Source organism: Conger conger, chromosome 6 (genome assembly GCF_963514075.1).
Source record: "Conger conger chromosome 6, fConCon1.1, whole genome shotgun sequence".
NCBI classification, from domain to species: Eukaryota; Metazoa; Chordata; class Actinopteri; order Anguilliformes; family Congridae; genus Conger; species Conger conger.
In genome coordinates, this window is record NC_083765.1 from 19,089,125 (window position 1) to 19,115,789 (window position 26,665).

At 41.7% G+C, this 26,665-nt stretch overlaps 3 protein-coding genes across 8 annotated transcripts in view; all 3 read left to right on the forward strand.

Moving 5' to 3' along the window:
• The first annotated feature begins 357 nt into the window (after window positions 1-357).
• On the forward strand, window positions 358-7,228 carry ndufs3 (NADH:ubiquinone oxidoreductase core subunit S3). Its single transcript, XM_061246313.1, has 7 exons — window positions 358-438; window positions 2,446-2,505; window positions 2,797-2,894; window positions 3,035-3,184; window positions 4,410-4,535; window positions 5,098-5,217; window positions 6,965-7,228. Exons 1-7 carry the CDS (start codon window positions 384-386, stop codon window positions 7,121-7,123), a joined length of 768 nt encoding a protein of 255 aa, XP_061102297.1. The 5' UTR covers window positions 358-383; the 3' UTR covers window positions 7,124-7,228.
• A 6,270-nt stretch (window positions 7,229-13,498) lies between these two features.
• On the forward strand, window positions 13,499-17,417 carry uchl1 (ubiquitin carboxyl-terminal esterase L1 (ubiquitin thiolesterase)). The gene is made up of 9 exons (XM_061245495.1): window positions 13,499-13,641; window positions 13,766-13,777; window positions 14,140-14,268; window positions 14,845-14,992; window positions 15,191-15,276; window positions 16,309-16,356; window positions 16,521-16,590; window positions 16,709-16,767; window positions 16,946-17,417. The coding sequence occupies exons 1-9, from the start codon at window positions 13,609-13,611 to the stop codon at window positions 17,027-17,029; spliced, it is 669 nt and encodes a 222-aa protein (XP_061101479.1). The 5' UTR covers window positions 13,499-13,608; the 3' UTR covers window positions 17,030-17,417.
• A 1,158-nt stretch (window positions 17,418-18,575) lies between these two features.
• limch1a (LIM and calponin homology domains 1a) overlaps window positions 18,576-26,665 on the forward strand; it is a 46,829-nt gene continuing 38,739 nt past the window's right edge. For all 6 annotated transcript variants that reach the window (XM_061246192.1, XM_061246196.1, XM_061246194.1 and 3 more), the window contains exon 1: window positions 18,576-18,896. In XM_061246192.1, coding sequence (XP_061102176.1) covers window positions 18,789-18,896 — 108 coding nt within the window. In that variant the 5' untranslated portion in view covers window positions 18,576-18,788. The remainder of the gene's footprint in view (window positions 18,897-26,665) is intronic.

Below are 26,665 nucleotides of genomic sequence, written 5' to 3' on the forward strand. Positions count from 1 at the left end.
AATAAAAGTATGTTCTGGGTGATCTAAAACATTCGAATTATAGTCACATCCAACAACTCAGGTTGCATTTATCGAATTTAGAACTTAATTTCAATCTTTAACTTAACAATATAGCAAGGTGCTCACAGACTGTAGAGTCAAATGTGGCAGTAACAAATTAGTTTGAAAGTGATTCAATGTATTTATGAAGAATGTAAATATGTTCAATAATAAAATAATGTTATAATTGCAGAAATAGCAGATGTCACGTGCCATTTTTGCGTTCAGTTCTACATAAGAAAGAATCGGAAAGTCAGATTTCTTTTATTGTGAAATGTCTCTCTCTAGTTGTTACCGGAAGTCACTTTCTTATTGTGGCTTGCTTCTAAAATTGACAGATAAATATGGCGGCTTCCTTCGTTCGTCTTCTTTGTGGAGGGCTGAGTAGAAGTTTTAATTGTAAGTAGATAATGTCAATGTTATTTTTCAAATGTCTTCGAAATGATATGCTGTGCATTACTTCTGAAGACTGGGCATGATATTTAATGTGGAAATGTGTTAGGTCTGTGTCATTCGTGAACGAAACCATTGACCTTACTCTGTTCAGCTAACCAAATCAGGGTCGTAACGAATAAATGATACGAAAATTCCTATTCTGCGAATATTTTGCGTTTAAACTGCCCATACCTGCTGCGACGCTTAACGATGAAAACGTGTTCCATTTCGCGGGTAGCTAAAATCATCTCAGCAAACATGAAAAAAAACAACAACAAAAAAAACTACAGTTGGCAGCAACTGATCGTAGCTCTGTACAACGAGCCTATCATCACTGACTCAATGCAAATGGTTTCCTCTTTATTCTATAACGATCAGAAACTACGCAATAATAAGCCTTTAATGGGAACCATGTAGATTTTTGCAACGCATATGCAGACAGTGGTTAGACGGCTAAGCATATACTACCTTGAAGGCGCTTACACACCAAAGAACGCTGTTGACAAAACATTTGAGGCGAAAAATAAGCAATATAGTTGCTGAATCTTGATTCATATTTTATATGCAACACTTATTTTGAATGTTTCATCATAGTTCTATGTTCATTGGCAACTGCATGGTGCACTCCGGTACTGCTGAGTACATTACTGATAAAATAGTAGAGGTGCTTGCGCGCCTTAATGTGGACCTAAGCAGACTCTTTGGGCTGGCAGCTGTGATGGTAGGGCATAAGACTGGAGTAACACAATAGTTACGTTGTGATAGCCCATGCATGGTTAGTGTTCACTGTGGTACACACAGTACAAGATGCACTAAGTTGTCAAGAACATTGATAGTTTCCATCACAACTCAACCACTTCGATTACGGGAACTCCAAGATGTTTCCTTAAACAGCCATCATCAGGTGGCTGTCTTTGGAGAGGGCCGTGGGGGGCATAAGCGTCAACAGGGCTACGTTGGTGTTGGAGCTGGAGGAAGCCGAAGCAGCCAGGAACAGCGCCACAGACTGATATGTTTCCTGCCCTGAATCAACTCTCCCCTGATGTTCTCCCAGTGGTCAACAGAAGGAATTTTGTCTTTGGAAGAGGAATTGAATATTTTGTCTGCAAGACCTGTAGCTAGTTTGAGAGACATAATGGATGGGCACCCAGAGGCAGATGCAAGCTTTCTCCAGGCGGTACATGATGGACAGTTCAACACAGAGTAACACGGACAAGCAATCTGGCTTTGCATCTTTAGGCTTGGGTGGCAGGTGGTAAGCTACCATTGTAGAGTTCAATGTAAGCTACAAACAACATAGAAAACATGCCAAAACCAACCACCAGGAGGAGGTGGAATCCTGCCCCTGTGCTGGGATACTCAGAACTTTGTCAAAGATTGTCTCAATTGCTAAGACAGAAGCTCAACAAATACAGTAGCAGTCATTTAGCCGCAAGATATTACACCCCTAATATTAGGGAGAGGATAAAAGGTCTTATGAAATCGTAAATGGTCTGCATTTATATTGCACCATTATCCAAAGCACTGTACAATTGATGCTTCTCATTCACACACACACGCTCAGGCACACACCAATGGCGATTGGCTGCCATGCAAGGCACCAACCAGCTCGTTGGGAGCAATTGGGGGTTAGTTGTCTTGCTCAGGGACACTTTGACACAACCAAGGTGGGGATTGAATTGGCAACCCTCCGACTGCCAGACGACACAAGTGTCATATCAATCGGCAGGTCGAACTGTTTTCATTTTATTTGGTTTTAATGAAACTGTCTTTAGTTAACATGCACTAATGTTTTAACATTAGGCTACATCCGGCTTTTTATAATTTTTTATTTGAATTTTAACTCTGCATCAGACTTAAGTGAACTTCGTATGACCAAGACAACTGGTCTGTTTGTTACAACTGCAAATAACCACTGAAAACGGCAGACTGGTTTTAACTAAATAATTAGTTAATGTATTTCTTTTTCAGCTGCCTATTGGAATGCTGGTCAGCATGCAAGGTTGGAGACTACTTCGGCTGAGATCAGACGTGAGCTTTTAAGCTTGGAACTCTTACATGCTATTTTGATGAGTACTGAGGAAGGGTTGGTTAATTAGCTAATTACTGGTGATCATGTGTGTATATGGTGTATTTATAAAAATTATTATGACAGCTATTGTAATGTAATGTAAGGTGTGCTTATTGATTTTGTTTATGTCTCAATAGAGCTCAACTTAATCATTGTAAGCTGTAAAACCTTCCTCCCTGTTAAAAAATATAATGAATGGAAAATGTTACATTACAATTTAGGATAACTATTTGATACCTTTTCGGATGCAGCCACCGTCAGGCCCAAGGATACCGTTACACAAGACCACCTTTCAGCTTTTGGAGGGTATGTTGCAGAGATGCTCCCTAAGTATGTGCAGCAAGTCCAGGTAAGAAAGAAAGCAATTACGTTTTTCAATTATGTTTTCTGTTATCTGGCACTGAAAAGTCATTGTAATTAGGAATGGACAATGCAGTGTTTAAATGTTGTTATGTGAACAGGTGGAAAAGACTGTAACTGATTTTCTAGGTGACTTGTTTCAATGAGCTAGAGGTAATGATACACCCTGATGGGATCGTTCCTGTGCTCACGTTCCTGCGGGATCACACCAATGCCCAGTTCAGGAACATGACAGACCTCACTGCAGTGGATATCCCAACACGCCAGAATCGCTTTGAGGTATAGCCGATCACCACCCTCTGCATTGCTCACAGCTCTATTTTCACTGTTTACTTCATCAGACATAGGGTAGTGTTCAAGTTTGGTTTCCTTAAAAACTCGTAACTTTGCTTGAGCAGTTCAGTGACGTTTTTGTAATGGCATTTTCAGAAATGACTGACTTCCAAAATTGATGCATGTAATGATTCATCATGTAATGATTTTGAAGGTTGTACAATGAAATTCTATTCATGCTTGTCTCATATCTGGATTGGATCTTTTTTATTTGACATTTTCTTATATTCATACATCATGTTCTCAGATTATATGAGTCAGAAATATTCTTCCAGCCATGTGGTTTACTAGCTTGGGGTGAACATGCATCCTGCAAAACCTGGAAATTTGTATAGTATTCTTCCAGTCATGGAGAACACATGGTAATTGAAAAAATCAGCGATTGCAATAAATAAAATAAAGCGAAGCGCACTGCAGCACGACAAACAGAAAATAAACACAACAACAGGACATGTGCTTGAAGTTTGGGGTATTTTTAGGCTAAGGACCAAGTAAAATTCTCAAAGTTTTAGGAAAAGCCATACAAATCATTATTTTGAATTCACAAAACAAATATTGTGAATTTGATTATTTTTGAATAATCAAAAATTATTTTTATTATTTATTATTATTATTTTTTTATCAGGTTTTGTTTGGCCGGCCGTTTTCTAACTTCTGTAGCTAGTTTTTAGTAACTTAACATTATTTGACTAGCAACAATGTGATCTAGTTTGGTAAGCTAATGTGGTAGTAATGTGGTAGTATGCTCATTTTTGGTGATATTGTCCTCAAATTTGAAATGGGGTTTGTCCAGTGTTGTGACTCTCATTGTTTCTAAGGATGCCAGCCATAGCTACAGTAATCTGTATCCAGTCAAGTGCTGAAAATATTTTCAGTGTGTTTGAGCATTTGTAACTTTGTTTTAGTAATATTTAGAGTCATTCTGGAAAACAAACTCCAAAGGGTTACCTTTCAGAAGAGACCAGGATTATGCCTGTAGTCAAAGGGTTCAAGAATAGTAACCATTTTATTTTGGTTATGTCTTTTTCAAGCATCTGTCAACAAATGGAGCGATACTGAAAGCTACACAAACCTATGGCCATAAACATACATTGTGCGTACATATGCAATATGTGCCATGTAAAGGTGCCTGCTTTCACAGATGGCCTTGATTGTCTTGTGCGTTTGACAGATCGTATACAACCTGCTCTCACTTCGTTACAACTCCCGGATCCGAGTGAAGACATACACGGACGAACTGACCCCTTTAGACTCCTCGGTCTCTGTCCATCAGGCTGGAAACTGGTATGAGAGGGAGGTAAGAGTCCAGCTTCAAAATAAATCTTTACTAATGCTTGTAATGTCAATTGAGATTGAGGACTTTGTAGGTAAATTGTCCTGCAGGATAATGACTCGAAACCAGAGTCGGGCCAGGGCATAGGCTAACTAGGTACTTGCTGCTGTCTGAAGCCAAATATTTAATTGCATTTGTAGCCCACTTTCACCAGATCAGTTATAGATTTTCTCTAACGAGCTTCTATGGCGTACGGTCTAACTTCACCAGCTCGAACTGATGAAGGAAACTGCCTGCACTGAGTAAGGCAGCCAATGGCAGGAGCACACATAACCTGACATCATGAATCTACAAAATTCACAAAGTAGCCCTGGCTGGTATCACATTCAGTGGAAAAAAAACATGAAACTGAGAAGACACAATAACTGGCTTTATAGTATTGAAAAAATATTTTTAAGAATGTTGTTTGCCTCACAGATGTTTGTTCATTTATGGAGCATTTCAAATGATATGAAATACAAACTCGACTGATGAAAGCCTATAACTCCTCTACAGGGCTGATGTTGCTTGTATATTTTGTTTTCAGGTGTGGGACATGTACGGAGTTTTCTTTGCAAACCATCCAGATCTCCGAAGGATTCTCACAGATTATGGATTTGAAGGGCATCCATTCAGAAAGGATTTTCCTCTCTCAGGATATGTTGAGGTAAGAGAGAAGTAGAAGGAACCTGTCACTCAGGCAAACTAGACTTAAATGCACTCATATTTCTGTAGCTGTTTTTGTTCTCATCAAAATTGCTGTCAAGCAAAACTAGTATATGTGCATCTCATTTAATTCAAAAAGTGAAACTTTCATATATTCTAGATTCATTATACATGAAGCCTTTTTTGTTTTAATCTTGATGATTATGACTTACAGCTCATGAAAATCAAAAATCTAGTATCTCAAAATATTAGAATATTACACAAGACCAATCAAAAAAAGGATTTATAATACAGAAATGTCGACCTTCTGAAAAGTATGTTCATTTATACACTCAATACTTGGTCGGGCAATCATGGGGCTGACTTGACAGTTGTCCAGAAGACACTCATTGACACACTCCACAAGGAGGGTAAGCCACAGAAGGTCATTGGCTGTTCACAGGGTGCTTGTGTAAAAGGTGCACAAGCCACAGGGATGACCGCAGCCTTGTGAGGACTGTCAAGCAAAGCCGATTCAAGAACTTGGGGGAATTTCACAAGGAGTGGACATTCCTAGTGTTAAGCCACTACTGAACCAGAGACAACATCAGAAGCGTCTTACCTGGGCTAAGGAGAAAAAGAACTGGACCGTTGCTCAGTGGTCCTTTTTTCAGATGAAAGTACATTTAGCATTTTATTTGGAAGTCAAGGTCCCAGATTCTGGAGGAAGAGTGCAGAGGCACAGAATCCAAGTTCCTTGAAGTCTAGTGTCAAGTTTCCATAGTCAGTGATGATTTGGGGTGCCATGTCATCTACTGGTGTTGGTCCACTGTCCAGAGTCCAGAGTCAACGCAGCCGTCTACCAGGAGATTTTAGAGCACTTCATCTGCTGACAAGCTTTACGGAAATACTGATTTCCTTTTACAGCAGGACTTGGCACCTGCCCACAGTGCCAATACTACTAGTAACTGGTTTGCTGACCATGGTATTACTGTGCTTGATTGGCGAGCCAACTCACCTGACCTGAACCCCATAGAGAATCTATGGGGTATTTTCATGAGGAAGTTGAGAGACACCAGACCCAGCTATACAGATGAGCTGAAGGCTGCTATCAAAGCAAACTGGGCTTCCATAACACCTCAGCAGTGCCACAGGCTCATTGCCTCTATGCCACGCCGCATTAATGCAGTAATTTGTGCAAAAGGAGCCCCGACCAAGTATTGTGCATGAATGAAAATTCTTTTCAGAAGGTCGACATTTCTGTATTATAAATCCTTATGTAATATTCTAATATTTTGAGATACTGGATTTTTTATTTTCATGAGCTGTAAGCCATAATTATCAAGATTAAGACAATGAATGAACGCTGTAATGAATCTAGGATATATGAAAGTTTCACTTTTTAAATTAAATTATGGAAAAAAAATGAACTTTTCCACATTATAAAATTTGTAATTAGCAATGTTGCATGTGTCTTACCCTAATAATCTTCAAGACCTGAACCCATTCAGTGTGACAAATCTGCAATGATAAATCAGGAAGTGGGCAAATACTTGGCACTAATCCCCAGCTAAACTAAGTTTATTGACTTTCTCTTGAATGAGTGGCTTTGTAATCCTGTTCATAATGGCCCATTGTCATTGTCACTTAGTATTAGTGGCCCCAATGACTTAACATCAGTGTTTAGATTTTTTTTTTGTTTGCTACCATTATGCAAGTCATTGTACATGGTTTTACTATGTAACCGTTGGCATCGCTGTATTCTCCAGCTGCGTTATGATGATGAGGTGAAGAGGGTGGTAGCTGAGCCTGTGGAACTATCTCAGGAGTTCCGCAAATTTGACCTGAACAGCCCCTGGGAGGTTTTCCCCGCCCACCGCCAGCCCACAGACACTCCCAAGTTGGAGTCTGGAGATCAGAAGCCATAGACCGTCTTGTCCTAATAGCCCCATGGTCTGACATCATCCTGGTTAAGATCTCTCTTAACATCATTGTTCAGATGAGCCAGTAGTTTACTAATTATGTAAATAAAGTTTAAAATAAAAAAACTGTTTGTGTTTCTTTCTGCTAAACAAATTGCAGGGTAATTGCTATTTCAAATATTTAGGCCAATATACAATGGCCTCCAGAATTGTTGACATCCCTGATTGGCAATTGCACAAATAATACTATAATACAGATAATACAATAATAAAGTTAAACAATATCATTATTGAGAAACCTAAAATGCCAACATGTGAAAAATACTGTACTTTATTATGTTTCAATAGAACCAACCAAAATCAAACATTTAATTAAAAAATTGATTTCACCAAAATTATCCCTCTCTAGCAAGGAATACAGTTACGGAGTAATACAGTTAACCATATTTCACCTTAAACTTCACTTTCCTGACAGTACGGTATGTTTTTCTTTCATTTCAACAACACTTCATACTGAGTCATTCACGCTGTGAATGGCTTGGTAGCCTATGTTATGATCTGCCCTATTTTTATGTAGTAAAATTTGAAGAGCATGTTTAAAATATTGAGCTACAGGTTTATGGGGAATTAAAACTAGCCCATAATAAATGTTGAGGAAAAACAACTTTTTGGGAGAAACATCCGCCTTATCCTCATCTTCCATTCTATTTGTAGAGACAATGGAAATTGCCAATACAACCTACACAATATGCATGGATCTTAAGTTCATTTGCTATGAATGAATCAAGGTGCATCATACCCACTAATAATTTTGTGAGCATAATCCAGCCCATTTTCCACCTACGCCACACAGCTTGATCTGTGCACCCCTTGCTTGACGATGGAAATGGAAACATTCAGCAGCCACGGCCAGTACGCCAGCAACTCGCCAGGTGCACCAATAGTACTATAGTACTATGGTGTGTGTTGAGGATTTTAAATTGAGAAGTATTCTAAGCTATGTTAGTAATGATAGTATTAACTTTGTATAGCTCTTTTTGAACATACAGTACAAAGTGATTTACGGCAGTAAAAACAAAAACATTCAGATACAGACAATGCCACGAAAGAGAACAATACTTAAAATCAAATGAAAGTATAAAATCAATAAAATTCTCTGTTGGCTTGTCGGTTGAGTTAGAGGGTCCGCATAGAGAAATGTAATATATGCAGTTCAGAGGGACGGGGGATTTATTTGCAAGTGTCACTGCCTTGAACACACACACCCTCTCTATTTCTCTCTCTCTCTTGCTCTTTATCTATATCTATCCATTGGTCTCTAGCTACAGGTATCTGTCCCTCACACACTCAAAAAGAATACCTCTTGATCTGTCATCACAACTGCTCCTCTTCACATTATTATGCCCATATACAACATCACAGGAACTCCTTTTCTTCTCACAGACAAGCACATAATTATTTCGTTGATGGTTATTATCCAAAGCGATTTATAGTTGATTAGACAAAGCAGGGGCCTGGAGCAATGTCGGGGTTAGGGGCCCAGCAATTGCACTCATGTTTTTGTGACTATACCGGGGCTTGAACCACCAACCCTCCAGCTCACCTTAGCCACTAGGCTATAGCACAGTATCATTGTGTGGGAGCGTGGCATGAATAACTTTACACAGATTTCTCGCAACATTGGGATCTTTAAATAAGGCTTGTTTGCTCTTGTCAAATTTATTTTGCAGCAGCATCTGTCTATTCCAACATGTACAATTGATTCACTATCTATGAGGCCATTGATCATATCTTTAAGGAGAGAGAGCACACATGCACACACAGACAAGGAGGAACAGACACATCCTCTTCAATGGTAAAGAGATTATTCAAAGATAATCCTGTATCTGGTATTGTCTGGTTATAAATATAATTGTTCCAGGTTTCTCCCAGACCTTTTCAAGGTCACTGTGTTATGGCCGGAGACCTTTGCAAAGAGATGTTGTCAAATATCTCTAAGCCTTCAGTTGAGCTTTTAAGTATGGAATATTATTCGGACAAGTAAAGGAACATTCTTCACATTACAAATGGATACTCATGGTGGTACCGACAGACGTGGTCAAATCTGTTAGTACCCCGCCACAAAAAAAATTAAGAATGCACAATTTTCTCTGATCTTGGGCAGCCTGTAGCGCAGTGGCTAAGGTACATGACTGGGACCCGCAAGGTTCAACCCCGGTGTAGCCACAATATGATCCGCACAGCCGTTGGGCCCTTGAGCAAGGCCCTTAACCCTGCATTGCTCCAGGGGAGAATTGTCTCCTGCTTTAATGACATGTAATTAAATTACTTGAAACTGACAAGTAATTGGCATCCACCATTGTTTATTCCATATTTAATAGAAATCAGACTTTGTTTTAATTCAACATAATATTGTAAATAATAAATCAAATTAAAATGGCTTGGACAAAAATGATGGGACCCTTAACCTAATATATTACCTTTAGAGGCAATCACTGCAATCAAATGTTTTCTGTAACTCTTAATGAGACTTCTGCACCTGTTAAAAGGTAGTTTGGCCCACTTTTCCTGAGAAAAATGCTCCAGTCTCAGGTTTGATGGGTGCCTTCTCCAGACTGCAAGTTTAAGCTCTTTTCAAAGATGTTTTATAGAATTCAGATCAGGACTCATAGAAGGCCACTTCAGAATATTCCAATGTTTTCTTCTTATCCATTCTTAGGTGCTTTTAGCTGTGTGTTTTGGGTTATTATCCAGTTTGAGAGCCCATGATCTGCAACTGAGACAGAGCTTTCTGAAACTGGGCAGTACATTTCACCCTGGAATGCCTTGATAGTCCTGAGATTTAATTGTGCCCTGCAGAGATTCGAGGCACCCTGTGCCAGGCGCAGCAAAGCAGCCCCAAAGCATAACTGAGCCTCCTCCATGTTTCACTGTAGGTATGGTGTTCTTTTCTTTAAAAACTTCATTTTTCATTTGAGAACATAGAGCTGATGTGACTTGCCAAAAAACTTCAGTTTTGACTCATCTGTCAAAAGGATATTCTCCCAGAATGTGGCTTGTTAATATGTATTTTAGCAATTCCAGTCTGTATTTTTCATGTTTTTCTTTCAAAAGGCCTCCTCTTCTTTAATGGAGCCCACTTTTGCTCAAAAAACAATGGATGGTGCGATCAGAATTTGACATACCTTCACCTCGGAGTTAAGCTTGTATCTCTTTGGCAGTTATCCTTGGTTCTTTCTACCATTCGGACTATCCTTCTGGGTCAATTTTCCTTTTGCAGCCATGCTCAGGAAGGTTGGTTACAGTTCCATGCACCTTAAACTTCTTAATATTTGCAACTGTTGTCACGGGTCTTGTAGCCATTACATTACATTACATTAATGGCATTTGGCAGATGCTCTTATCCAGAGTGACTTACAGTTGATTAGACTAAGCAGGAGACAATCCTCCCCTGGCGCAATGTGGGCCTTGCTCAAGGGCCCAACGGCTGTGCGGATCTTGTGGCTACACCGGGGATCGAACCACTGACCTTGCGGGTCCCAGTCATGTACCTTAACCACTACGCTACAGGCCGCCTTTACCTATACCAGGGGTCGGCAACCCTGGTCCTGGAGAGCCGCAGGGTGTGCTGGCTTTCGTTGTTGCTTGGCATTAATTGATCAATGAAAGCCGTTGATTACACGGTTAACTCACCTCACTTGGTTTCTTGGGTCTGAGTCGCTTGCTTATTTTAAGGTGGAAACGAAAGCCAGCACACCCTGCGGCTGTCCAGGACCAGGGTTGCCGACCCCTGACCTATACCATGCTTGTCTATTATTTTCTTTCTGATCTCCGACAATGCTCTCCTTTGCTTTCTGTACTATGTTCAGTGTAGTGCACATAATGATATCAAACAGCACAGTGACTATTTTTCACCCATAACACCACCGGTGAGATGAAGTTTAATAATGTAAAGTAATAAAAAAAAAAACTTTAAAAAACACACAAGCAAATTGTGTTCTAATATTAGTTAAATGGTAGGCATTTATATAGTGCCTTTATCCAAAGCGCTGTACAATTGATGCTTCTCCATTCACCCATTCATACACACACTCACACACCGCCACCGATTGGCTGCCATGCAAGGCCCCGACCAGCTCGTCAGGAGCATTTGGGTGTTAGGTGTCTTGCTCAGGGACACTTCGACACCGCCCGGGCAGGGGATTGAACCAGCAACCCTCCGATTGCCAGACGACTGCTCTTACTGCCTGAGCCATGTCGGCCCGTAGCTCTTTATAGTCAGCTAGCATAATTGCCCCTTGTCTTCACTGTAGGAAATATAATTTAGACTTTTTTTCTGAAAACGAGTGGTATATTGTAAGGCAAATGGTTTGGGAACCATAAAAAAAATTATATGTTCATGAATGGATAGTGTAAGAACCCACCAAATACACCAAAAGGCGGAAGTATCTGAGAGGTGAAGGAAACGCGTGTAGTCTGACCAATGCTACTGGGAACAGGGTTAATTTAATTTTGTTCTTGTTTATCTGGCTCCAAAAGATAAGTTCAACAGTTCAACAAAAGGAACTGCAAACATCTGCCAATAGTGTGGCTCTATACGCTATCTATCTATGTAGACGCGGACGTGCCTGTATAGCCTACAATGATATGCTTATGTATCTTGTGATGGCACTGGTGTATAGGCGAGTGACTATGGGGTGCAGGTATCCTAGGTCGTCTATGTCTGTTACAACTCTAAACTGTGTGCAGTGGTGAGAGTCAAGAGAATGCAGGTTCAAATTAATAGAATTTATTAAACAATGTGCATTTCAGAAATAGAATTACAATGTGTTACAAGAATTACAAGATGTAATATGAATGGCTATAAGCAAATGGTGTGCAGGAGGTTGTATTAGCGAGTCTCCCCGAACCATTCCACGTTCCCCTCTATACCCAGGATTTACAGGAAACACCAGGGTACACCTTTTAATATTTTTTGCTTCATAGATCTTCATTGGTTCTGCCTATCATCCTTTTGAACACTTGTGGTCAAGGGCTTTATGAATACAGTACATTTACCTCCTAGCTGTTTGTGACTCGCTGTACTTTCATTACTTAATAAAGGAAAACAACTACATTTTTGGATTTTTGCCTACACACGTCCTGAATTTAGGTCATATTTCAAGTCTCTGTGATGCTCATTTATAAAGCCTCACATTAGCACACTGTGAAAATGGGAAAGGGTTGCCAGAATAGGAATCTGCACAAAGGGGTAAAGGTAAATAATCCTTCTAAACATGGAAAGCAACTGATGAAGAAAGAACTGCTTGTAAATGGACTACATTTATATTGTGTTTTTGTCCAAGGCACTTTACAATTAATTCCTCTTCATTCCATTCACACACACACTCAGGCTGCTGTGCAAGGTTGCGCAGGGGCACTTCAACACACCCAGGATGGTGATCTCACTGCCAGACAACCACTCTTACCGTCTTACCTCTGATTGTGGTTGGAATGAAAACCAGCATACAGAGGTGTCCTCCAGGACTAGGTTTGGGCACCACTGATCAAGGATTAGGGTTATTGAGCTACTCCGATATATTGCATGCCCTTTAATTGATTAACAGAATTGTTTGAATAAATGGAATCTACAATTCAGCTGAAGAAAATGTGATCTGCTGTGTAACACAGGTTACAGACTAGACACAACACTTTTCCTTTATTTTATTTAATTGCATATAAATGTTCAGTCTACTATTTCATGATAGATAAAGTATTTCCAATTAGATCACTCATGCTTTTCTCTTGGCTTGGCCTATCTTTCCAATGCATAAAACCATTCCTGGTCTTATTAAAAACATGCTAGATGTGGAATATCCCAGGAGTCACTGGATTAATATTTCGGTTTGTGTCTAATTCTAAAGATAAACTGAGACAAATACCTCATTCTGTGCAATGGGAATGTCCCAGGTTAGCAAACATTAAAGCACCTTAAAAGAGAGAGGTATCTCAGCCGATATTATATTATAAACAATTATTTATAACTATAAGTTAGTTGCCAATTATAAAATAAAACCACACTGTAGAAGTTATTCATTCTTTTGTAAAATGAACAGGTTCACAATTAATTTTCCACATTCGTCATTGGTTTCTCCGTTGCAGTTTTTTAACCGAATCTTTCGATCATGGACCGTACTATTATTTGCACGAGACCAGAACGACCTTATCTTTATGCTTACTTCGAAAGAGAAAAGACTGTGCGGAATATATTGATTTATAATAATAATATGCAAATTGCATCGTTGTTGTGCGGAACTTAAACATTAAAATTACAGTCTCCGGGTTATTATTATCCATTTACGCCCCCTTCAGCTGCAGCAATGGGACAGGACCGCCCTATATAATTGGCGTGCTTGGGCTTGTGGACAAATAACGAAACGCTGTTAGTAAAACCCTGTGGTACGCCGTGTTTGCTGTTACTTCTGAGAGACGCCCATACCCACCTGCTAGCCATGGAGTGGAAGCCTATGGAAATTAATCCCGAGGTTCAGTAGCCTATATTTTAACAGCTATGATTGGTATTGATGCTTATTTCTCTGGAGTGTAATATTGGTGTTTCATGTGACATTTTAAACTAATTGGCTCGATCTGTTTCTCATTTCTTTCCAGATGCTGAACAACGTACGTAGACGCTGAGTCACCTCACGTCACGGAATTGGGGTTTTGGCTAATTTTGCGCGTTTCTGCTTGCATACACAATTTGGTTTAAACTGTTTTACGGATTGTTAATGTTAACTGGTTACGGCCATTGTCGTCAGTATGGGTGTGGTCGAGCATCTATTGGGGACTGGGGGCGACAATGTCAGTATTTTGAAGACGAAATATGGAATTCGGTCAATATCGTAATTGTTCGTCTTCCATACTTGTTTGCTTGAGACTGGGCGTTTCCAGTCATTATGGTTTAATATTAGCTATACATTAAAAGCCACGGCCAATTATTTTGTACAATGATGCGTCACCTTCTCCCCTGCTTTGGGTTCCAGGTACTGAGCAAGCTGGGGGTCCGGCAGACTTGGCGTTTCGTGGATGTACTGGGGCTGGAGGACGAGTCGCTGTCATCGGTACCCGCCCCGTCCTGTGCCGTAATGCTGCTCTTTCCGCTAACGCAACAGGTGGGGCGCTGGCTGCGCAGGCCGCGGGAGGGAGCGCATGGGGACTGATCAGTGATCAATATTTCTGCTTATGTCCTGGACTCTGCATTTAAATGGCTGGGATCCGCGTTCAGGGTTATGTTTTCTGCGCGACCACGAGCCTTTAGTTTTCATGTTTTCAAGTTTAACTAGACAATTCTCCATATCTCCATACGGGTTCTGAAGTTGCATTGGTTATAGGTTGGTTCACTAAAGCATTTATCTGGTTGAATGCAGTAAATTGGAAGCATTGCCTGCTTAATTTGACTAATTGGGCTCCATTGGTTATGAAGTTTCTGTGCAGGACCTCTGATGTAAGAAAAGGCACTTCCAAAATATGGCACCCTTTAAACTGCAGGTAGAATGAAATTGCAGTTGAACATTCAAAACTACCATCAGCTTTGAATACGAGAAACGGGTATAGCAATATGAATCGTTGTATGTACAAGTCTGTTCTCGTCTTAATCGTTACCACCTCTAGGCAGAATCTGGGGCTGTGTGACAGTGCGTAGGGAAATGGAAGTGAAGGATTTGAGATGTGTACCGTTTCCCCCTCAGCACGAGTCTTTCAGGGAGAAGCAGGTGGCGGAGCTGGGGGGGGCAGAGGACCCCAAAGTGTTCTTCCTCAGGCAGACTGTGGTCAACTCCTGTGGCACAGTGGGCCTGCTGCATGCAGTGGCCAACAACCAGGACAAGCTGGAGTTTGGTGAGCACCCCTGTGTGTAGTCTACCAACATCTGCCCAACCCTTATCAGGGTGGGACCAGACTAAATGAATCCCACAGGATGGGTGAATTTGTCTGAAATAGTGTGGATGGAACAGTGTGAAAAGCAGGGTCTTTGGCTTTGTGGAAGACTGCAGGGTTGGGTGGTGACTGTCTGCCCTTACTTTGCTCTTACGGCAGACAGTGACTCAGCACTGAAGAAATTTCTAGACCAGACAGCCGGCCTGTCCGCAGATGGGAGAGCCTCATGCCTGGAGAGTAATAAGGTACAGCATGTCAGAAACCAGGAGTTCAAGCTGTAGATGCATTTCTGCTCCTGGCATTTAATCACATGTAGTGTACATGACTGAGACCTGTAAAGTCAGTGGTTTGATCTCCGGTGTAGCCACAATAGGATCTGCACAGCTATTGGGTCCTTGAGCAAGGCCCTTAACCCTGCATTGCTCCAGGGGAGGATTGTCTCCTGCTTAGTCTAAATCAACTAAGTCGCTTTGGATGAAAGCATCAGCCAAATGACATGTAATATCTGAGGTAAACCCATCATTTCTACAGGGACCTCCCCATAGTACCAGACATGGACAGTCACAATAAGAGGTCTTTGGCTTCAGGTGCTCTTGTGCATGCAAGTTTGTGAAACTAAAGTTGGTCTGATGGGAGTAAAGCAGCCTCTGTAATTAAGCCAAGCAAGTTTCTTGTAATAAATTAGTAACATTGTAATTAAAATGTAGACTGACCGCTGAAACCAGTGGTAGTAAACATGTGGTCCCTTGGTCCCTGAAACTGTCACTGTCAAATAGACCGCAAATGGCATTGAGCCAAACCTGCACTGCTTTAAAATGAATACATTCTTGACAAACTCTCAAAGCAAGCATTTCATTAATTATTAATCAATGAAGTTGAATATGCTAAATTTCACTTGTTGCATGGTGTTGAATATTGTACTACTATATGCTGTTTAAGATCTATGCTGTTTAAGATTTTAGAGATTCAAGGCTTATTTGACAAATCAAGCATTCCACTAGGGGGAGCCAAAAGCCTAGGAATGAGTGATTTACGTGCCTGGTCTAATGAATTGCACATCACCTGTGCTCCTCAAGAGCCTGTGGGTAGGCATGCTGACCTAGGATCAGGCTTCCCTTGTGTGCAATCTGCCCATTTCCATTATGAGCTGAAAGGCTGGGCTGATCTGAGATCCGCACTCTTACTCCGAATGTGAATACGGGCCTGTGTCTGCTTTTTGAATAAGACCCCATTTCTCTGCTGCTCTTGAGTGGTTAAACCTCTCATTCTCTCCCCAGGAAATCCGTGCTGCCCATGATGATGTCGCAGCAGAGGGGCAGTGCCGGGTACACATGCTCTTCCTACAGTCATTTCCATTTTCCAGGCCTTAACATGTATTGTGTGTTTAATTGCAAAAAGTTGCTCCAGCTCCGAGGCTGTGGATATGTGTTGGTCTCAACAGGCTGTGTGAGCATGTGTGTGCATCTGACCACTCTGCTCCTTTCCTCAGATTGAGGCAGACAAGGTGAACTTCCATTTCATCACCTTTGTGAATGTGGACGGACATCTGTACGAGCTGGGTGAGGCACAATATTTTGCAGTTGACTTTCTGTGCTTTGGTTTAATTTGTAATTTGTTTGCTTCATGCTGTATTAACCTTGCTGTCAAATTCAGATCTTGCTTATTTTCTTCCCTTAGATGGAAGAATTAAGTTTCCTGTGAAACATGGTGCTACAAACAAGGACACCTTTGTAATGGTAATGTCCCACATCTGCGAATAGTCATATTTTAGGCCATTAAGGTTAATTTCACTTCACCCATAGATGGTTGATGTGCAATGGGTTATTTGCTCAATGATTGATTTAAATGGATAGGATGGGATAGGATGCTAGTATTCAGACGCAGACCTGTAAAATGCCTTTCTTTTCTCTACAGGATGCAGCAAAGATCTGCCGTCAGTTTACAGCCCGAGAGAAGGACGAGGTTCGGTTCTCCGCCGTGGCCTTGTGCAAGGCCTAACTCCACCGGGGAACCCGAGACTGTCACCAAATGGGCACAAGCTACACCATGCCGAACCAAGCCTAGAACTGTGTGAGATGGCGCTCTTCCTGTTGGCTGTAAAATGTTAAACCCTTCTGGGGCATCTTCTCTGATTTTGTTTCACTGTTGTGATGTCTGTGGCAAAGACACTGAGCTCCGCTTCACAACCTGCCTTTGACAGCTGTTTACCTGTAGTCAAGTTGCCTTGCTGTCATTTTCCCCAATCAAAACCATACCAAAAAATGTGATTAGCTAATCAAGGCCATAGCATTTAGCGTGCACTGCTGGGCAGGGCTTTTGCAGACTGCAAGATGTTTTCTGTTCAGTGCTATGCAGTTTGAATTTAATAAATGCCTTTTTCCTTCTGCACCCGTGTCCCTCTGAGTTACTGAAACTTTCTGCCAGTATTGGTTCCATTCATGACCTTAAATGGTTTCTCCTGACAAATTGTTGTCCAGTCTGGTAGCACCAGATATGTTAACCACCTTCAATTCTTTTCATTAAAAAAAAAAAAAAAAAAAAAAAAACCTAAACCTATGGAAATGATGGCCCTCAGTCTGTTTTTGAAGATTGTATTGGCTCATCAAATGTTCCTCACATGTCCATTAAAAAACAAATGGAATTTAACTTTGAATTATTGGACACTTATTTACTAATTTGATTTACTTGCACTGTTTTGAATTGAGAGCCCATTTTGTTTTGAACTGATCGTAAGTGGGGTTATTTTATTTTTTCCAGAATGACAAATAGACCTATGCACATACACACCCCGGCCACGCAATCGAACACGCCGAAGAAGCTGGATTTCCCAACGCAAATGAAATGATTCAAAGGAACTGGTCTAAAGGGCAAATCCGGCAATGTAAAGAACGTAGCCAATAACGTTTCGGTCTACTAAAATAATTGCCTCTAATAGTACACGGTTTAAAAGGAAGCCAATACACATGCATGCCGCATATGAGTTCTGTGGGATATAGTGCTTTTACGCCTGGACACCTGGCACAGGACAGGCAGAGATCTGCGAGTTGCCCAAAATATTTTTGTCAATTGGTATCGGTAAACTGTTAATCACTGCGTGGCCTTTGTTGGAATGAAAATATGAATTGGCCTGGTTGGTATAACATGTCCCACTGTTGAATTTCGGCTTGCTCATCTTATAGCAATTATAAGTGAGTGAAAGTAAGACTGAATCAACTTCGACATTTCCTCCATGCTCCAGTTTAAAGGGATATCGTAAAGCAGGACTGACCTACTGGGTGCAGGTGAATCACGCGATATCCCCTGAACTGGCCGGAACTTGGCGCAAATTGAGCACATCGATGCCCCCCGCCTCCAAACATTCTTTTAGGCGCCTCTGTGCGAGGCTGTACCCCCTTGTGTCAAACGCGGGCGTGTGACAGCGACTGGCTGGAGGTGGCGGTTGCTTGCTTTGCATTGGCTGATGGCGGACTCGGGTTTGTGGTTATATTTAGCTATTGGTCCACACTGCAGCTCTCTAGTCGAGAAGTCTCCCTCACTGTATAGCGAGAAAAACCAACCCAGTGCAGCTCTCCGTGGAGCAACGGAACGTGTGAATGCGATACGGCGAGACTCCCGGACTGAAGTCGAAAATACATGTTCCGGAGATTTTTATTAGCAAACCATTTTGGCTGCGCAGCTCTTTCGCCCCGCGATTCTGGATAGATATTTCAAGTCTGAACAACAGTGCGGCCAATAGCCTGCTCTCACGGTTCTGCAAATGGCCAGTCCCGGTTGTGATATTGGTCGAAATTCACACCAACATCAGCATCAGCAGTCTGAATCGGCTCCAGAACCAGCTTTTCAAGAAGCGCAAAAATGGATCGAGGTGAGTTCGAATAATCTTTCTCATAGTCAATCCCTTGGCGATGTAGCATTAATGACTATTTTACAAAATGTGGTTAAGATATAATACCGACATCAACACTTCGCCTACGTCGGAATATAAAATCTCCCTAAAACTATTTCGGATTTAGTAGCCAGACAAGTTGGCTATGTTGCTGGCTATTCAGAGGCGCTGGCTATAAATATTGCACGGTCACCTGTTGGGAGACAGTTGTCATTGGCTTCGAGTATTGGGTTACATTCGCGCTCGGCCGAAAACAATGACCGTGTCATGGGATGGATTATGTTGCATCGTGGCAACGAACAATGATCGGAGAATCGAGGTTTTATTGTTTGAAAGGGGTTTAGATCATAGACCATAGACCAGTATTAGGCTATAGCCGTACAACCGACATTGGCAAAATGTCTATGAATTTTTGAATTCCTCCATTAGTTCAGGATCAGATTTCGAATAGAAATTCAAATGATTATGTTTTGAGTGGACCTGTTTTAAGGTATGTTGTTGCCAATATGTTCCATTTTCGTCTGTTGTTTTGAACTTCACTCTCCCACCCACCGCAAATTGAGACCACTCTGGTTACTATAGTTACTGGGTTAATCCACGCTGGAAAACCAGGCATGGAATTCCCGTTTAAACGCTGAACAGGGTGACTGACGACGAAATAAGTTGGATCCACGCTGCAGACTGGCGAAAAGGATCATTATTTGATTGATAACCGCGTCTGTTGTTCTTCCAGTGCGACTTTCTCTTTTTAGAAAGAATGATTGCTATAAATTACTGACACATCATACATGTGCAGCGGGTCTCATAGCTCATCCATTGACCTGACACTGACAATTATTAACCTAATGGTCTATTATCTCCAAATTATAATGATGATTGCCTAATAGTAATAAGTTAATACCACTCATGAGTAACGCATTTTTACTAACATGCATGATCGCAACATAGGATTGGTGGCATTCAGCAGAGTTTTATACAATGGCTCATAGAAGTTAAAATAATCACCAGAGATTATAAATGTGGTTCATATTTCATATTTAACTATTCATTTTTCTCGTTTTCGATAATGTAAATATGCCTCCCTCTGGCTGACTATTTTTTTACCCATTCAGTTTTGCTCCCCAAATTCTTTTGTACCAACGAATATCGGCGCACAAGTTAAATGGTGAAAGGTTTAAAAAAAGTACTATCAATTAAATTGAGTTGCTCTAAGGAATGAGTTTCCTCACGCTATGCTAGTTTTAAAAGTGAAACGTGAACCTGTATTGTGAGCTCACTCCGGCAGTTATTAGTCTGCTGCTGAATTGGCATGCAGAAGTGCTGTTTAAAGCCAGCTCCTGCCTAATACAGTGGTCACATATTGTTCGGTTCAAATGCAGGCCACTGTTGGCATACCAGAGGGGATGTCATAGTTTGCCAGGGCAGACTGTGCTGTCATTCTCACTGTCTGTTCTCTGTATGTGGCTTCTCAAAATGTCTGTATATCACATGGGATGTGTCTCACCCTATCATCCATTCTTACATTAATTATTTTTTACATGAATTAATCTTTTTATGCTTACATTCATCCATCCAACCATCCTTGCATTTATTCAGTCATTCATCTTTACATTCACTCATTCATATAGCTACTTAACATTGTGGTCCTGTAAGGAGCAGGAGAGCCAGTGCTTCACGTACCTGAGGACAGCTGCTACTGTTAATAATGTTTACACTTTTCTCCGTGCTCGTTCTGAAATGGGAGGTGTCCCCATCAAGAAAAAGCATCATAATTTAAAATTGGCCACAATTATCTGGCTTTACAAGCCCGGGATGATTCCATTTACTGGACAAGACTGTCCCAGTTAAATATGCAAGAAGGCCAGGGGTTAAAACGGGACTGGCACATTTTGAGAGCGCTTTCTGGAGAGGCCAGTTTCAATGAGAGTGGTGCAGGATGGTGGGATTCTTTTTGGAGAGGTGTCGGGAAAATAACATGGGTCGTAGTTTCCATCGCACTTTCCCTACTTTCTATATATGAACACTAACAAACCGGAGAAAAAGACAAGGCTATTTACCCTCAAATTAAATGAATGCATAGCAGAAGTGGGTCTATGCTGTCTCCTTCACAAACGTATGTCAACCCAACTCATTTAGCCATTCAGAATGTTCAAGCAAGTTCTTGTGTTAGAAATTCTGAAAAGTTTAGATTTTTTATTAAAGATAAGATAAGGAAATATACACACAGTGGTCACTTTATTAGGTACACCAGCTTGTTCATGTAAATATTTCATCAGCCAATCATGTGGGCACAACTAAATGCATACAGGTATGCAGACATGGTCAAGAGGTTCAGCTGTATTTCAGACCAAATGTCAGAATGGGGAAGAAATGTGATCTAAGTGACTTTGACCATGGAATGATTATTGGTGCCGGATAGGGTGGTTATCACAGAAACTACTGTTCTCCTGGGATGCACAACAGTCTCTAGAGTTTGCAGAGAATGGTGCGGAAAGAAAAACATCCAGTGAGCAGCAGTTCTGGGGGCAAAAAGGCACTGTTAATGAGAGAGGTCAGAAGAGAATGGCCAGACTGGTCAAAGCTGACAGGAAGGTGACAGTAACGCATATAACCACACGTTACGACAGTTGTAAAGCATCTCTGAACACACAACGCGTCAAACCTCTAAGTGGATAGGCTAGAGCAGCAAAAGACTAATAAGTTTAAGAAAAAAAAATAAAGAAGTCTAATAAATACATAATAAAGTGCCCAGTGAATATTATTGAACTGCATAGGGTAATTTTTGCATGCCTGTGCATTTGACCCACCCTAGTTTCTTAGGAGCAGTGGGCAGTCACAGTGCTTGGGGATCAACTCCACTTCTGGGGCCATTGCCTTGGGCAAAGGTAATGGCAGGACATACATGTGTTTGAGTGAGGGAGGAAACTCCAAACAGCAAGAATCTGGCCCACTGGACCATCTGAACACAGAACCGCAAGAATCCCTTCTTACGAGGCAACAGTGATAACCACTATGCCACCACGCCACCCTTCCATTTCAATTCAACACTATTTGTATTAGGCTTTGTGCAGAGACGCTGTAACAAAGAGGTTTGACTATAATGTGTGTTACTATAGTTATTGACAATACTTTGAATAGATATTTGGTAGATGAATTGTAGACACATCCTTCTGTGATAATTGATGGTTATTTCAACTATTTTCAGTCCCTTTACAGTCACTTAAATAGTAATTATGTCCATCTATACGTCCACCCCTGTCCAACCTTTTCCATTTGGTGATGGCCAGTGTCCTGCCTCTCATTTCTTGTCTGTAACGGATCTATAAGGATGTGTTCCATGAAAAGAGCTTCATTTCGCAGCCGGCCTTGCAGCAGGTCTCTTAGCTGAGCACTAGCCAAGCCCAGTCCTGCGTAGATTCAGCCATCTGGCAGTGACGGCATGCAGGGTGGTTTAACTGCAGGCATGACTGTGCTATTATTACCACATTTAAACTGACAGCAACAGTCTGGCAGTATGCCGTCTTTAGTAGTTGCTTGCCACTCAGATGGCTAGTTTCTAGATTGAAGATTAGTTTCTATATTACATTACATTACATTACATTATTGGCATTTGGCAGACGCTCTTATCCAGAGCGACATACAGTTGATTAGACTAAGCAGGAGACAATCCTCCCCTGGAGCAATGCAGGGTTAAGGGCCTTGCTCAAGGGCCCAACGGCTGTGCGGATCTTATTGTGGCTACACTGGGATTCGAACCACCGACCTTGTGTTTCCCAGTCATTTACCTTAACCACTACGCTACAGGCCGCCCCTATATATTATATTAGCTTTTATGTCAGTTTTTCATTACTAATCTTTCCACTTTCTGTAAAAGACCTGCTCTATCTGTGTTGATGGTGTTGTGTCTGGTTGGAATGTGTGTTTCACCAGCCCAATGGCACACACCCAAAGCCAGAGAAAAGGATGATTCTCGCAGGTCCTGATAGTGTGAACCACACAGTGGTGGAATGACAGTGCTGTCCCTGGACACTGAAAGGCCGCTTTGATGGGGGTGTGACAGATACACGCTTCTGTCTGTGAGAGCCCCTTCACTACTAAAGCCCCCCCCAACTCCAGCTGGGTCACAATGCTAATACTGATGCTGAACAATACTGGCATGCTAACACTAATGCTAGCAATGAATTGCTAACACTAATGCTAAGCAACAATGCCTTGCTAACACCAATGCTAGTCAATGCTGCATTCCTAAATGTAATGCTAAACAACAATGCCTTGCTAATACTAAGTCTAAACAAAGCAATTCTAATATCCTGGTTCCAGAAAATAATTAATTTGTCATTGATTGTCCCAGGGAGATACCCTTGCTGGCACTGATATTCAGAGGCAGAGATGTGTCTGTTGGCTTGCATGTCTGTCAGTTTGAAAAATCAGTCTCTCCTTATGCCACCATGCCAGGTTTCTGTTGTGTAATTGGCCTACTTGTGAAATTTATTATTTTTCTACCCTTCGAGGGCAGGAATCCCTTGGTAGCCTCACAAGCCAACCAGTGGCTACAAAATACAACAATGAACAGCTCTTTTAAGTCTCTTTTCAGAGTCCTTCACATGCAAGCTTTTGGTTGAGGGGGGCTGGGGGAGAGACGGGAATGTGGGTTTGCAGGGGTAAGGTTCCAGGCATAGCTAACATCGGGGGGTATGTGTGTTACTCCTCCTGTCTCAGGCACTCACTGTCTGCTCTTGGACACATGTTCTCATGGACTCAAACATGTCAAAAAGTTAGTACCAAGTTCAGTCATTTTAAATGAGCTGTAAAAGACAATGGTAGCCACGGCAGGGTAGAGAGGAAAGTGGGGATCTGTACTCTTCTGTCATCTTGCAGACACAGTTTGAGCAAGCTGCAATCAACCAGTACATTTCTGGAAGAAATAGCAGTGTAATAATTACAGTTGCTTGAAATAAATGTATGTATCTACTTCTCAATCAATATTGGGAATATTTCTCAAATGATAACGGCTGTTTTAGTTGCTATCGCTCTTTGGACTGGCAGAAATGTTCCATTTATAGCTGGTTGCCTAGGAACGATTAATTGCAACAGGGGTTTCAAATTTGACATCTCCAACTTGTATGTAATTTTAACAGTGTTTTTTGATACCATTCCCAACATTGTAAAGTCATGTTGAAATCAAAGATTGAATTCACAGTTCGATTTTCACTTGGGAGGTGAGGGGTGACAGTAGAGTTTGTGGGGGGCTAGACTGTGTGTGTGTGTGCGTGTGTGTGTATGTGTACGTACATATGTATGTATGTATGTGTGTATGTGAGTGTGCGAAAGAGAAGGGTATTCTGGGTGAAAATGCATGTGTGAGAGACTGTCACACGATGAAGATTCTGTTTTTATGCTAGGGTGTGTGAATGTGTGTGTGTGTGTGTGTGTGTTTTGTATCTGGTCATGTGAGATTGACATTTTGGCTCACCCCTATCTGACCTTCAGCTGAGATGGTGTGCTCTGGAGGGAACACAGAGCACACCATCATTTAGTGAGCTGCACTTCTGGCATGGCCAGGTCTCCCAGCCTCCCCTCCCCCACAAGCTGATCTTTTCTCTCCTTGACCCAGAATGTCCACAGCTGTGAGGTAGGCCTAGTACTGCTGCTGTGTGAGGTAGGCCTAGTACTGCTGCTGTGTGAGGTAGGCATCATTACCACTGCTGTGAGGTAGGTGCTGAGACAAGAGAGTAAAGGGATGAGGATGTTTTCTATTGGCATCTTTTGAAAACCCCTTGTCTCCTGCCATATCTCTGCAACAGCTTGAGCCCTTGCAAGCAGAGACTGGACTGAAACATGTTAAACAGGGCTTTGAATGCGCCCGTGTATGGCCGCAGTGCCCTTGCCAACAAAGACGACTGCCTGGCATTTTGGGTACTGTGCCGGTCGCAAATACTGAATATGAGGGCCACAGATGGCTGCTCTGCAGTTCTTTGATTGTTGAACACTGTTTGTTAACAGTGTGTCTGTGTAGCTTGTTTATTTTCTGAAGAAGAGGTGGGTAAACACTGACTCTGGATCAGTTCACCAACTGGCTGTCTGTTTAATTTAAAATTAATTTTAATTTCAGCCCCGTATGACTATTTGGACAGTGGTACAATTTCTATTCTTTTGGATCTGTATTCCAGCACACATTGGATTTGAAATGAGACAACGAATAATGAGGTTAAAATGCAGACAGTCATCTTTAGTTTGAGGGTATTTACATCCATATCAGGCAATCCATTGTCACGTTTCAGGTCTGTCTCACCATGTTTTATGTTGATTTATGTTTATTCATGTTGTCTTAGTCACGTAGTGTTTTATCATGTATTATGTTGTCTAGGTTCGTCATGTTGTTTAGTTATGTTTCGTTACGATTTATTTTCTTGTCATGTCTAGTTATGTTATCGTACGATTTTATTACCTGGTTATGTTGAGTGATTATCGTCTTAGTTTCGCTTTGTGTTATGTTTCGATGCATGTTTATTGTTACGTTAACTGGTCGTTGTTATGCATACACTTTTACATGTTTTTCCGCAAACCTTGCGTTCCGCCTTTTCTCTCTCTCTCTCTCTCTCGTTCTGTCCTTCACTCCCCTAATGTTCTATTTGTCTATTTACTAAAACTACTAACGCTAGATCAGGATTGGGTAGAAACTAACAAGACTAATCATGTGTTCATGTTACCTTACGTTTCTCGTGCATGTCATTTACTAATTTACTAATGCTAGGGCAGGATAGGTTTATTACTAACGATTACTAATCTCCTTGTTAAACTTGTCATCCATCGCACCTGTTTTCCATTTCCTTGCTACGCTCTAACTAATTGTCTACACCTGTCTACACCTGCATTTATAGCCCAGTCGCGCAACTGTTCACTGCGAAATTGTCTGCCTCTGTTTTTTCACGCAACTCTTGAGCATTATTTACTGTTTGATTACACGTTACGATCCACGCCTGTTTACTGACCATCGACTATTGATTTCTGTTTTGTGACCTTCGTTTTGTTTCTCGACTACGTCCCCGCCTACCGTTTTTGTACTTTTGTCCCGCTGATTGTTTCATGGTTTCGACTTCCGCTTCGCCCACGACTACGCCTCTGCCTGCCGTCCGCCTGTACTTCAGCCCCGCTGACAGCTCTCCTGCTACCGGACCTCCCTGCACGTTTACCGACTACGAGTTTGCCTCTTCCCTCGGCACCGTGCTTTTTGTTTGTTTACGTTTTGTTTGGCTGGATCTACGTGTATGGACTTTGCTTGTGTTGACTACTCTCCTGGGATTCGTCCCGAATAAAGCCCTGAGGGGTCTTTATATTACTATTGTTTCTGAGTCGTGCATTTTGGGTCCAACCCCCACGCACCCGTCTCAGAACAATTTCGCCAACATGGACCCGGCTGACTCAACCGCCATGTTCTACGCACTCCAGGAACAAGGCGCCATTGTCCAGCAACACTCACAAGGAATCTCCGAACTTCGTCTGGAGATTTGTGAGCTGTGTGCGGAGATGAGGAGACTCGCCATCGCGGTCCAGCCACACCCACTGGAGGAACCTGCCAACCCGCCTGCACCTCTACCCTCCCACCCCATGGGAACCTGGCAATTCCGGGAGCCACAACAACCCCCCCCGGAGAGGTTCGGCGGAGAACCGGAGAGATGTAAGGCGTTCCTGCTCCAGTGCGACTTTGTGTTCAGGCAGCAACCTCAGACCTACAACAGCAATGACCG

Excerpts from the sequence above, each read along its gene's own strand:
- ndufs3 (XM_061246313.1), top strand. The coding sequence starts at position 384 with ATGGCGGCTTCCTTCGTTCGTCTTCTTTGTGGAGGGCTGAGTAGAAGT. Across the intron at positions 2,506-2,796 it reads TACTTCGGCTGAGATCAGAC|CCACCGTCAGGCCCAAGGAT; the intron begins GTGAGCTTTTAA and ends TTTCGGATGCAG. Across the intron at positions 3,185-4,409 it reads CACGCCAGAATCGCTTTGAG|ATCGTATACAACCTGCTCTC; the intron begins GTATAGCCGATC and ends TGCGTTTGACAG.
- uchl1 (XM_061245495.1), top strand. The coding sequence starts at position 13,609 with ATGGAGTGGAAGCCTATGGAAATTAATCCCGAG. Across the intron at positions 15,277-16,308 it reads CATGCCTGGAGAGTAATAAG|GAAATCCGTGCTGCCCATGA; the intron begins GTACAGCATGTC and ends TTCTCTCCCCAG. Across the intron at positions 16,591-16,708 it reads CGGACATCTGTACGAGCTGG|ATGGAAGAATTAAGTTTCCT; the intron begins GTGAGGCACAAT and ends TTCTTCCCTTAG.